The sequence below is a fragment of the Anoplophora glabripennis genome, unplaced genomic scaffold (assembly GCF_000390285.2).
Source record: "Anoplophora glabripennis isolate ALB-LARVAE unplaced genomic scaffold, Agla_2.0 scaffold150, whole genome shotgun sequence".
NCBI classification, from domain to species: Eukaryota; Metazoa; Arthropoda; class Insecta; order Coleoptera; family Cerambycidae; genus Anoplophora; species Anoplophora glabripennis.
In genome coordinates, this window is record NW_019416425.1 from 972,024 (window position 1) to 986,036 (window position 14,013).

The 14,013-nt window shown below is 30.5% G+C and overlaps 1 protein-coding gene across 1 annotated transcript; it reads left to right on the plus strand.

The window, feature by feature from the left end:
- Positions 1-11,637: 11,637 nt before the first annotated feature.
- LOC108904499 lies at positions 11,638-13,415 on the plus strand. Its single transcript, XM_018707088.2, has 2 exons — positions 11,638-12,567; positions 12,680-13,415. The coding sequence occupies exon 1, from the start codon at positions 11,737-11,739 to the stop codon at positions 12,511-12,513; it is 777 nt and encodes a 258-aa protein (XP_018562604.1). The 5' UTR covers positions 11,638-11,736; the 3' UTR covers positions 12,514-12,567; positions 12,680-13,415.
- Positions 13,416-14,013: the final 598 nt, after the last annotated feature.

The following is a 14,013-nucleotide window of genomic DNA, read 5'->3' on the forward strand; positions in this document are numbered from 1 at the left end:
TGATCGAAAACTAACCAGTGGCGTCGAAATTAAAAGGGTTTGAGGGTTGTTAACTATCTAAAAGATTTCGATGTTAAAGACAATCTTGTGCAGATTTCGATGAACTAGTTCACTGTTAAAAATCGAGAACGATAGTCAGACTCTATCTTGCAGGACTGTACGACCCCTTTTCTAATTATGCACCTGTAACTGTTGTGATATTGAGTAAAATATTTGATTTTTATTTATTATTGGCGAGTACTTAACGTTGTAAAGATTTTTGTAATTTGATACGTAAACCATGCGTTCTACAAAACTATAAAAGTTTTAAGAAGAAGTGGTCCATCTAAATCTCTATAGAGAGTGTCTATAATATAAAGTAACGAGAATTAGTTTACAAATGGAGCAAAAAAATTTATATGAAGAAATAGATTATTACCTATAAAATAATTTATTAGTAACAATAATGTACAGCAAATATATGGATAAATATGTTAAATAATGAACAGAAATTATTTATTTAGATTTCAGTTTAACAGAAAAAATATGTGTTTATACAGCATATGATCTGCTCAACATAATGAAACTATATAATTTTTCTGTAAGTAATAATTCGTGTTCACATGAAACGGTTTTTAAGTTATCATTGATGAATATGTATAACAGTTTCCCAAACAAGTGATGTGCTTAGGTATATACAATACATTTAACAGATAGATCCATACTAAGAAATACAAATGTTCCCTGACCGGTGTCTGTCGATTTGTTCGTTCACCTGTAGTCTGACCCCATAAGTTAGGCACATTGAATTCATTTGTTACCGTAACAGACCGATGAATTTTATTTGAGAACCTTCGTTAGAGGGTAACTTTTTTGTCGAGTCTATTGTTTTTTGCCACGTATTGATTTTGTACTAAAATAAAACGTATCGCATTCTGGTTGAAGAAAAAGTCGTACCAGTCCTTTCTTATTTTCTGTATTTAATTAAAATAATAGTCGAGCAGCAAAGAAGAAATTGAAGTTTATAAATTACAACAAATAGTTACTACAATTCTTCCACATCCGTCTAGTGTATCTTTATTGCTCAAAACTTTAAACGCGTTTTTCTCATAACTGAAAAATTAGAAAAATATTTTTTTTTCAGACAGCCCCCATTTTTTCCGTTTTCTCTTAGGTAGAGGCTATAACGATACTTTTACTAATTAAGGAGGTATATCGTGTTTACTAAAATGCACAGATGTACTTCAAATTTATATAGCGTATTACCCAGTGCTTCCTCTGTGCGTCATATTTTTTTGAAATTTTTTTTGAATCTAGATTTTGAGATATTGTTGTTGAAAGTTGTTCATTTTAACAGGTTTATATGGCGAAGCTGGACGGTGTGGCTCTTTTTTTGCCCATAACTGAGAAAAAAATGTAGAAATTGTGAAACAAAACTTTTCCATAGATAGTACCTACACAGTATTTTCTTATTTTTGATGTAAAACTAATGTAAGTTTTGAACATAGTACAGCTGTATTAATTAGAAACAGAAACCAATAATTGCATTTCTGTCTGACTTGAGGATTAATGTGGCAACGTCGCAATCAGCTGACAGCAAGGAGGGAATACATTTGAAAGACTTGATAAAAACGAAATTGATTTCAAACATATACATTTTTCCTAAATCCCATGTACATTGTTATCAACAATAAATTATCCACAACAGATGATTTTTTGTAATGTTTTTAAAAAACTAGATTAATTAAAAAAGACTAGGAAGCTGTGATATATTTATTGGAATAAAAAATACAGTTGATAAATCCTTTTAATATATTTAATGGTTTATAAAAACATCGTAATCATTACCCAGCAATATTTAGGGTTACATAAAGTTTTCTTTACTTGATTAATATAATTAGTAATACTTGAGATAAAAGCATTTGTACGGAATAACAAAGGAACATAAATATTTCTCAGCAAACTTTATATCTAAAAAATTAGTTATAGTTGCAAAACTTTTGTAACATTACTAAAATAGAGATTAAAAACACGAACAGTGAGTAATAATGTAATTTCTATCACAGAACCTTCAAAATTGCATCCAACATTTTCTTTGACTTGGACGAGAGATGGGCGCGAGTGTCATTTCATTTCTTTAGAACTAAATTAACATAATTCTCGTTGTTTTACCAGTTCACATGATTTACGGATTTTAAATAAAGGATACAAATCTTCGCGAGGATAATACGATATATTTGCTATATATAATAATTATATTTTACATAGTATGCACACAATACATTTTTGAATGCGCACGCATCTTTACCCGAATTTGACGCGCAATATCTCCGATGTCCGAGGTCTGTAGATTCGCAGTGTATACAACTGCACTCGATTATTAGCGCTGTTGCCACATCTACATAGTGTTTATGCGTTCATTAAATATAATTTAAAATTATTTAAATATGATATTTTTATGTTGTTAATTTTCAATATGTATGTTATGTGCATATTGAGTAGATTTCTTTGCTATATAGATGTTTATTGCAAATAATTTCAATAGAATTTAATTTTTTCAAGTTAGTAGCGGGTTTTAGACCAATAAGAAAAGCATAGGACCCCCCTGCGATCCTCACTTCCCTCGGACCCCGCAATACCTCCTTAATAATCTTTTTTTAAATTTAGTTTCAGAAGGGTTGCAATCATGTCAACCAGCGCACCCTTTTGTTTCCCCTAAACTTTACCAGCTTATAACTTATTTATCCAAAAGACTTGGGAATAGATGTGTCATGAAAAATGGAGTCAATCAGGCAGAGTATGTATCCCGTTTACGTTAAAACGTTATGTTAGAAATAACGTTTGTAAATAACGTGACTGAAACGGCCGCTATTTTATGTTGTACGAGGTAGGTACCTGTTATTTACGAGTTTGCGCTCTACATTGTATTTGTTTCATATTTCATAACCTAAAAGAACTCTTTTAGTTGTATGTGTTTTTGTCTATTGAGTCGGGTATTTATAATAATTCTGCATTATTATTATTAAATATGTCGGTGAAATCATTCTCAAAGTTCGCCACTAAAAACAGTTTTACTAAATATCTGGGGTTCTATTCAATATTTTGGAATAAAACAACATGCAAAATTACTTGTTATAAAAAAACCGATGTTTCATTAGTGATTTCGTGTTTGGGGGTTGCTAACCTTATTTTTTATTTCAAAAAAACTATATTTTTCAAACATTTTTTATATATAAAAAATTCATATTTGTTAAAAAAAATTAAAAATATAACTTATGTAAACAAACTGGTAAAATTAAGTTATCTTTTTAGGGGGCGAACAAGCTCCTAATGCGCGAAAAATGTCTATACGATTAGAATTAACGTTACAAAATAAAAAGTTTTTACTTTTTCTCTAATCATACGGATAATTTGTCCCGATATTCTCTAGAAATTAAAATTAGGAATGTGAGTACATTATACACGAGAAAAAAGAGAAATAAATAATTGATTCAAGTAAAAAATAAAACCAACCATTAATGGATACCTAGCTATGTCCATTTTGGAGAAGTTTGCAACCCTTGACATTATGTTCTGTACTTTTTGATACAAAACTTTCTGTTTATACTGATTAAAGGAGGATTATTAAAATTTAACAGAAATATTTATTAAGAATCCAAAAATAAAAAGAATATTGGTGGCTCGAATTTTAAGCTTTTAAGCACGAAGCTTTGATACTTCACAAACAGACAGTAGAAAAATAAATATTGGGCACTTGTTTCTTTCTGCGGAAAAACTGTATAGAAGGGTGAAGACCATCTTTAATGTTCATACCCGAAAACACATTTTTATATATATCTTGTCCTCTATTGGCCCTATCAAACTTTTTTTGATTAAGCAAAATGAAAACGGCCTCTACTCAATAGGACGAGTCACAGTCGACTGAATATTAGAGATTGCATCCCCCGGTTAAAATTGTTAAAATTATACTTTATTATTTATTTTCGTAAATTTTCACTAAAATTACAGACTACAGACAAGATTGCTCATGAATCATTCGTTCTGCTCAGTAGAAATAATTTCCATTTTTTTTTTATAAGTAATTTCTATTTCGTTTCATTCCAAAATATTAATTAGAACCCGAGATGTCATAGAAATACTGTTTTTGGGGGTGAACATGAGGGGTAGTTTGCATCCGTTTAAATTTGTTTGCGGTTAATAGAATAAATTATTCGTATGATTAGAGAAAAGGTAAAAACTTTTTATTTTGCAATGTTAATTCTAATCGTACAGACATTTTTAGCACACTAGAGGGTTGTTCACCCCCTAAAAAAAGGACTTAATTTTGTCAATTTGTTTACATTAATCATATTTTTATAACAAATATTAATTTTTTTATATATAAAAAATGTTTGAAACATATAGTTTTTCTGAAATAAAAAATAAGGGTAGCAACCTCCAAACATGGAATCTAATGTGAAACATTTGCTTTCTATAAGATGCAATTTCCATTTTTTTTTTCATTCCAAAATATTGATTAGAATCCCAGATATTTAGAAAAAATTGTTTTGGGGAGCGAACTTTGAGGATGTATTTCACCCCCTAAATATGTTTTTCCGCCGATAAAAAAAAAATATGTCTTTAAATTTTTCTGTTCTACAACCCAGTCTACAACATATAAAAAAATATTGGAAATCGGAAAGTTCGGGTTGGGGTAGTTTCCTTGTTAGATCTTTCTTCGTTTGATTTAACCTAACAATAATTTTAGGGTAAATACTTACCTATGTTACTTAAATTTTACAACCTACCTTCGACGTGCGTTTATAAAACCGGCAAAGTAAATGTAAATTTAACAAGCCGTTCATTTTCATTAGACAAATAACACGTACGTTAAACTATAGCGACACCAAATTCCTTGCCTTTAAGAAACTGTTATAATTTAAGATAAAGTGTTACAAACTATTTTATGTTGTACATACCCGTTCTTTACGAGTTTGTATTTGTTTCATGTTTCATAACCTAAAAGACTTCTGTCAGTTATATGTGTTTTTGTATAATACTGACTCTTGTTTATAATAATTTTGCATAATTATTAAATGTCGACACAAAAGCGTCTTCAAAAAATAACAAAATTGCTATACGAATATTTGCTAAAAATGGTCTTAATTCCTCAATAACGTGCACGTTATATCTTAACAGTTAACGTTAACCTTAACGTTTAACCCTGAAATAATGTGACTGTTATTATGTTAAAATGGAATACATACTCGGTCTGAATATCGTAAAAATAAATGTTTGTAAATTCCTTGTAGTTTCCGAGAAAAAAATTATTGAAGTTGTAGTATTTATAACCCTTACATTGCTGGACTACTGTAGTCTCTAGCGTCAATCGATTTGTGCGCTGTACGCAATGCCCTCTCTCTCCACGTGGCCCCAGGTAATTCCGATAAGTTACATTCGTTTTTTAAGTGTCAAAAATGGCTTACGTGTGTAGTAACTCGGAGTTGATGAAGATCGTTATAATTTGTGATGAAGCAAGACAACATTTGTGTTAGTTCGTAGAAACTGGGTAAAAGTTTACACGTCGGTAAACCAAATTTTGAACAGTTGTTGTAACATCAGGTATGTCAAATTATTTTATTAATTAAAACTATAAATAAATATTAATTAATAATACCAATAGCGGTAAAAACAGTTGAATTTGCTGATATAAAATTTCCTTGGGAAAGAAATTCTTTAAATTTTTTGTCCGTTGATGCTGCATGCTTTGCATTGCGCAAGGTTAGGTTTTACAGTGGACCAGTTTCCAGTGCCGTGCAAAATTTGCAGAACTGCTCTTTTCGGTCTTTTTAAATATAATCTTTTTGTAAGAGTCCCTTGTACATTAAAAAAATTTTTTTTTGAATCACCCTGTATTGTTAATTAATAAAAATTCCATGATATGTGAGACGCTATTTTTTTTCCAAAATTTTGAAACATATACACATCAGACTAATTTGTCTATAATTAGTAGGATCAGTCTTACCTCGTTTTTTAAATATTGCAATAGATGATCCATTCAGCCAATCCGAGAGAAGCGTCGAAATATTGAGTATTGTTTATATAGATATAATGGCGCTGTTAAAAACTGAGGCACAATATTTCATATGCTGGAAGGCCTACAAGTCAAAGAGATATATTAATGCGAAGTATATATGATATATGTTTTATAGGTTATCTCTCACCTATCAATACTCGAAACGTATCTGTAGATAGATATCCAAATAGATAAATCATTATCTTACTTGTGGTATAATGAGGAGAACAGAAAAGTTCGAAACTGGTCTATGTATATTATTAATATATTTTATTTATCTTTAAAAAATACTCTCATTTAAACACCTTGTATTTTACAAGTATTCTAGGGATTTATTATAATTGTTCTTCTCAGAAAATGGTTAAATTTATCATTAGCAGTATACACGTTCAGTATTTGGTTTTCTGACAGAAAAAAAAAAAAGAATTCGAACAAAGGGACGCGTGTATTTTAGTGTGGCGTTCTTGATAAAACTGTTCATAACTTTAAACTATTTAAATGCTTGTCTGAGATCAAATTTGGTTCAAATTTGTAGTTTTAAATACATTTTGGAAAAAAAATAAATCTCTATAATACGTTTAAATACTTGACATTCGTGAAAATAGAACTTGAAAATATTAATTTATTAAAATGAAAAGGCGCAGACACAATTAATTTATTTATAAAATAATTATTTTTTATTTTTTGAAGTAATATTTATTGTTCCTATTGGAATTCCTGAAATTATTTTGCTGTGGTGCAAACATTATTAAAAAGTTTTACTTTCCTACATATTACATTTTGCACTATAAGTAATATAAATCATCTTCCTTATAATATTATGTCAAAACGTACATAAATCTACGTCGTCCACAGGTGGCTGCTGTTCACTCCCCCTGGCTTTTCCCAAATGTGTGCTTGTCCCCCAAATCGCTTGTCATGCTTACCAAGAAAATAAAAACTTATTTATGTTCACTCTCTGTCATATATCTTTTTGGTTAAGTAATTAATTTATTGAATAAGCAATACTTTAATTATTTTAAGAAAACAAATACGATTTCTTCACAAAGTAATTTTGTCAATCATCAAAGTACGAATATCTACGAGTATATCTATTAAGTTAGTTCGTACCTACTGAATGTAATTATAATATTAACTGACTTATTCAATAAGGGAGATTGAAAAGAAGCCCCCTAGGGGGCTACTACAAACTATTTGTAGTAGGTTTAAATCTAGCTAAAGCATGTACGAATACTTACAAACGTGTAAAGTTAAGTTTAATGACCCTGAAGTCTCCCAAGTCCGTATGTCTTATAACAGATTCGTTACTGCCTTTGTAGCATAGCAGTAGAGTGGATTGGCAATATTTTCAAGGAACTGAAATATAACTTATCTCAATCTTCCTTACTTACAAAGTAAAACAGATCTTATAATTGTAGTTCAGTTCCATTGTTCAAACTACAGATTAGTTGTAGATGTGAGATGGATTAATTTTATTGAAATTGTAATGAGACTTTGTTTCAAACCTAAAAGAATTTCAAGACGATTCCTTTTGGAAATTTTAAAATAGTTTTCTTTTTCTTATGGGAATTCATTTCGCTATAAACATTCAAATCAAAGGAGTTCATTACTTAAACTAATTGTTTTCGGATTTGGTTATTTTCAATTTTCTATTCAGTTTTACCCAAAATGACAAATTTCAATCTCTCAACATAAAATTAGCTGTTTTGTCAACTTGTATTTCTGAGTGACATTAAGCAACATTTTTATATCCTTCTAATCAAAGCCAACTGTGATGAAATTTCGTTATACATTCAAATTTTATTTTAGGACAAGCGTACAAATAGTTATGAATTATTATACAAAATGAATAAGGCATTCAAAGAACTCTTGCCATATTTTACAGAAGTACATATGTTTATTTCAATTTTCCTTAAAAAAATGTTGGAATGTTGGTGTTGGATAATTATTGTTCCATTATGTAAGCTAATAATTCGAAACTCTAAAATACGCTTGAGTTTGGGCCTCACCGACCAAAGAGTTCGGTATCTCTGAAACTATTAAGTTTTTGTGAAACAGTCATTATATGGAACACCCGGTATATATGTAATTACTGTAATTGTTTTATTGCCCAACAGAAAACACATTTACAGGGGAAATACAATTAAGTAAAACAAACAAGAATAATAATAAGTAAATACAAACACAATACAATAGCAAATACAGAATAAATTAAAGAAAAAAAAATACTACAAAAAAAATCTATCAATTAGCGTTAAGTGATCAGTTGCAATTTTAATAAAATCCTTTAATGATCCATTAATAATGTTGTACGGATGACTTAGTCAATTAAAGTTAACACACATAACATATGGCGCTGACCTCAGAAATATATACTTTGTCTTAGACTTAGAACATTATATCTCAATCAGTCGTTTATGTAAATTATAATGTGGGTGTAGAACCCACACATCAAAGCGCATAATATTGAAGTCTCGACCTTTTTACAGTTTCTAATAATGAAACCATAAAAACTCATAGCTTCATTGACTATGTATAATACATGCTCATTAAATGAAAGTTTTTTTTATCAAATAATACACCCAAATTCTTACACTATTCACAACGAGAAAATAAAGTATTATTTTATTAAGTAACTAAATTCATATGATAGTTATTTCCTGCAAAACGTAAGAAGTTTGCATTTTGAATTATTTAAATGTAACTTATTCAACTGGCACCAATGTTCAATGCACTCAAGGTCCATTTGCATTTGCTGACAATCATTCAAGAAGTTCACGGCCGAATATATTTTTAAGTCATCAGCAAATAAAAGTTCGCAGCAGTTAATAACATCAATTAAATCGTTAATAAATAAAATGAACAGAAGAGGGCCCAAGGTAGATCCCTGGGAAACTACACAGAGGTAGCTGTGTACATTAATGAATCAAAGTCATTAAACTGAGAAATTCAGTCCTCTTAGATAAATAGGATTTGACTAAGTTAATAAAGGTATTGGATAAAATAAAATTTGCCAACTTGCGAAATAAAACACTGTGATCAAAGGCCTTCGAGAAATCCGTAATTTTGAGATGTATCGGTTTTAGTCCATGATTCATTTTCATATGGTGGCAAAAATAACTTTTTATGTTTACCTGTTTCGTTCAATGACTCAACTGCCAGCCTTTTATTCCAGCGATATATCAAAACCTTATTTTATTCACTCCTCGGATCGTTCAGTCGAATTGAAACATGGTCAAAATAAATATTTCGCTATATTCAAACATTTCTAAATTACTTCCTGTGGCGAAAATGTTTGTGCGTTCACCCTTGTCAGACATAAATCTACATACAAAACTCATACGTTATTCCTCGAAGCCTCTAGGCAATTTTTCCGTAAATAGAAGGTGAAACATAATTTTTTATTTCAGCGTTTAATGCTGGGCACGTTACCCATGTATTAATCTGTTGTTTAGAAAATTGCGGTTTTTGAAAGTATAATATTAATATATCAATTTTAATTTGCGTAACCAAAGCTTAATCTCGTTGTTCCCAAATATTTGATTTTATATCATTTGAAATTAAACAAGTATTGTATTAAAACGTAAATATTACAGCTCGCACATATGTATATTTCCTCGGAAAATTTTCTATATCGAACAAAGAGTTAAATCGAGGTTGAATAATTCACTTATATCATATAGTAGTCGAACCTGCTATCCCAACACGGCTAAGATTGACTAAGAAGACTCAAAATGTACTTGATCAATGGCCTAATAAATTTAAATATTTTATTTCAGCTGAGCTCTAGTATTTAAGTGGGGGCAGTAAATTTATAACAGTTTTCTGAGGGGAGTTTTAAAAAATCTAAGTGAGTTAGAAACAATATGTCTTCACTGTACCAATTGTATAAGTAAGAATGAAAAAATATATGAGTGGAAAATTCGAATTTTTTCATTCTAACCGAGTAACAAATTATATTTTCTCCACGACCAAAAAGAATGGATCAAAAACAATTAAATTAAATCTAAACAAAATAAGTTAGTTATTGACTCATTTGTATTATATTGTATTAATATTTATATTTATGGTGTTGGTATAACTACTAAAATTAAAAACTGGTGCACTGGAAATATTTTCTGTAATATTTTTCAAAACAGATTGGTTTGTAGAGGCAGACATGACAGTCATTTAGCAAGAAGAATTGGAGGTTGGGGGGACGGTTACTAACGAATTAGATCCAGTAATAGAAGAAACTAATTGATTTGCTATATTTATTCGGTTTTGCAGAGAATTTTCTATGTATCCTTATGCTACTTGAGAAGACTTCCAACCTCCATGATTTTTTAATATTGTAATATTCGGACCTGTATTTACCAACGTAGTCGCTGAGGTACGGCGGAGTGGCCAGTATACTCTTGTGCCTTGTCTAGATTCAGAAATGTGGCATATTGCCCAGTTTATTTATCCCAATTACTTGTCGTGTACATTTATTTTTTGGAAATGAATAAAAAAATTATCAGAAGGAACATTATAAGGTCTCAAGTCCAGTATTTTTTTTATAATATTATAAAAATCTCCGTCATTGTAAACTCTCTTGGTTTTTTAGTTTTTGTATTAGGAATTGCAATTAGTATTGCGGATCCCAAATCCTTAATGCCGGAAATTTTAATGTTGTAAAACTCATTCTTGCGACAAGCCCCCAAAACGCCAATGACAAGAGCGAAGTAAAAACAAAAATTACATTTTATTAAAATTGCTTAAATTATGATTTCTATTACCATTATTGCTAAATATATCATCCGGAGCATTTTCTAAGAACTTTTTACATTTTCTTCTGTAAAAATCTTCGATTTCTTAACTACATATTTTTCAGAAGAGCATTTTAATAAAGTTTTTAATTTTTTGTATCTTGAAATATCGTTATAGTGTTTCGCATTTATCATTGCTTTTAGTATTGAATATATTTCCCACAGAATTGAGGATTTCCATTATTTAAATAAATCACCGAAAAATGCAATGAAAACATTTTCTGAAAAGGAGTCCTTTATCTTTTCTTGTTGCCAATAGCTTCTGTGGCATACCATCGTATGTCTTCCTATATAAACCTCGCCTAAATGTATATAGATTCTGTGAATATACTGACATACAGGCCACTAGACGAGCATCGCGAGGCTTCCCCAGATGGTCACCGATCCAAGGACTAACCGCGATAAGCGTTGCTCGACTTTTCATATCAATGACATGAATGCCAAGTCGCTAGGCCGCACTCGTTCCTGCTTCAGAAGCTCAAGTTTAATTAAGAAAATACCCTGTAACTAGTAAACCGTCATTTCGGACAATTTTTTATAAGAACTCCGTTTGTTGATTTTTGTTTAGAAGTCTAAAATTTTGTCAAATATTTCGCTTTCATCCTGTATACACAATACTTTTACAAAGTCGCGTTTTATCAATATGTCAAATCATTCGTCATATAATAATTCGACCACAAATCACCTATCGGTCATTTCATCCATTAAAAAATGGCGCCGACTGCCAAGCCGAATGAAATTAGTCTGACTACAAAACCTTGTAAAAGGTGTAAAATGGTTGCTCAAAAGGGCTTAAAATGTATCAGATGTGACACGGTGTGTCATAATAGTTGTGTTAAGCATCTAAAGAATATAGTGACGATTGACAGTGAAAGAATTATTTGCTGCGAAGTTTCTCAACAACAATCGGATATGGAAGAAGAAGACAACGCATTTTTTGATGCATTGGGAAGCCTGTCTGATGCCGGTAAAATAGACGTAGCTATATTTAATTATGTGATAAAATTAAAAGATCGAATAATAAAGGAACTGCAAGAAAAAAATTCCTTACTAAATAACCAAATTGAACTGATGAATCGGACTGACATGATAAAAACTTTGTCCCCAGTTACGCAAAAAATGGACAAAGAAGAAAAGCATGTGAAAGTAAAAACTAACCACAGTGGTAAAAATGTAAATAAACCTGGCATAAAACAAACAGCTGATGGGCAGAATGATTCAAGTGGAACTATTACAAAAAATGCAGTATCTCTGGGATTAATGCAGACTGAGTCTGAAATTAAATTGAATAAATATATAGATATAAATAATGATCTGCAAAAACCATCAACCAGCAAATTAAATGAGTGGCAAAAGGTGGGGAAGAAAAAAGCAAATAAGAAACAAATGATAGTCGGAAGTAATAAAAATAATAAATTAATACAGGGTGTACCAAAGGAGACAGTCTTACACGTCTATCGACTAAATAAAGTCACCACAGTGGATTCATTGAAGGAACATGTGAAACAACATTTTCCAGAGGTGACAGTTGAATCACTTGCGTCGAAACATCCTCATTTATATGCATCTTTCAAGGTAACAGTTTTAGAAGAGCATTTCAGCAAAGCAATGGATCCTGAGTTGTGGCCACATGGAGCTTGTGTTAGCCGTTTTTTATTTCTGAGGACGAAAGAAAGTCCGCAGGGATAGGACCCGGGGTGCGAGATACATTTATGACTTCACTCTCCGAGGACGTGGAAATACGTAATTGTGACGTATTGAATATATTTTGTTTAAATATTCAATCAATAAGAAATAAAATAAATGAGTTAAATTGTTATCTTTTTGATAATAATTTTCATATTTTATGTTTTAGTGAAACCTGGCTTGACTCAGCAGAGGTGGAGTGCCTTTCCCTGGATAGATATAACGTTGTCACTTCATTTGACAGAAAGGTTTGTAAAGGTGGTGGAACAGCAATTCTAGCTAGAGAGGGTTTAAATTGTACATCACAGCCGGCTATGAGCGAAATGTCAGTAGAAACAGTAATAGAGATCTCAGCTGCTATTGTTAACTCTTTGAATATGTATATAATAAATATTTATCGACCACCAGGTAATAATTTTGAAATATTTCTAGATAAATTAGAAAGATTAATATTGAGTGTGAATGGCGGGAAAAAAATATTAATTGTGGGCGATTTTAACGTACCTTTTGATATTTACTCAGACTGTGAATCGGGATATTCTGCCCGTTTGTGCGATCTGTTCCGTACATTTGGCTTATACAAAAAAGTTTATGAAAACACAAGGAAAGATAGGTGCATCGATAATGTATTCATTAATTTCACAACTGAAAGTAAATTTTCTGTAGTGGACTGTAATTTATCGGATCATAAAGGTATTATTATTAACTTAGTTCTTTGTGAATCAAACATTATGGAGAAACCTGCAACAAAAGTATGTAGACCTATTACTAAGGGGGGTAAGATTAAATTTTACAACTTAGTTGAAAATATTGATTGGACATTCGTTAACAATGTTGATCTAGATATCAATGTCAAATTTCAAATTTTTTTAAATAAAATAGTAGAATGTAATAATTCAGCTTTTCCTGAAAAAAAATATAGTAATAAACTCAATACAGCCGGACTTCAATGGTTTAATAATCATCTAAGAGTTATGCGTGAACAACTTAACTTCTTTATTATGATATACAAAAAAAACCCATGTTCAGAAAATAAATTGAGGAGAAATATCTATCGCATGCAGTACAAATCTGAAATAAAAAGAGCTAAGTGTAAGGCAAATGAGAAACTGTTAAAAAATGCTAATAACCCTAATAAGTGTATGTGGGATATTATAAACAAGCAAAGAAAAAAAGTAATGTTACCAAAAATAAGTCCAACCGTAACGGATATATTTAATGAATATTTTACGACAGCGGCTGCAAAGGATTTGGAAGCCCGTAAACTATGTTCTCAGAAAGATACTCTAAATCCATACTTTAATTTTGATTATAACAAATTACCCAATAATACTTTTAAATTTTCTGAGGTAACGTACATTGAAGTAAGAGACATTATTACAAACCTTAAAAGTAAAGCTACTAAAGATATATATGGCTTAAATGTGAAAATCATAAAAATTATAAAGAATCTCATAGTGTATCCATTAACTAAACTAATAAATGAATGTATCTTCCAAGGAA

Excerpts from the sequence above, each read along its gene's own strand:
- LOC108904499 (XM_018707088.2), top strand. The coding sequence starts at position 11,737 with ATGGAAGAAGAAGACAACGCATTTTTTGATGCATTGGGAAGCCTGTCT.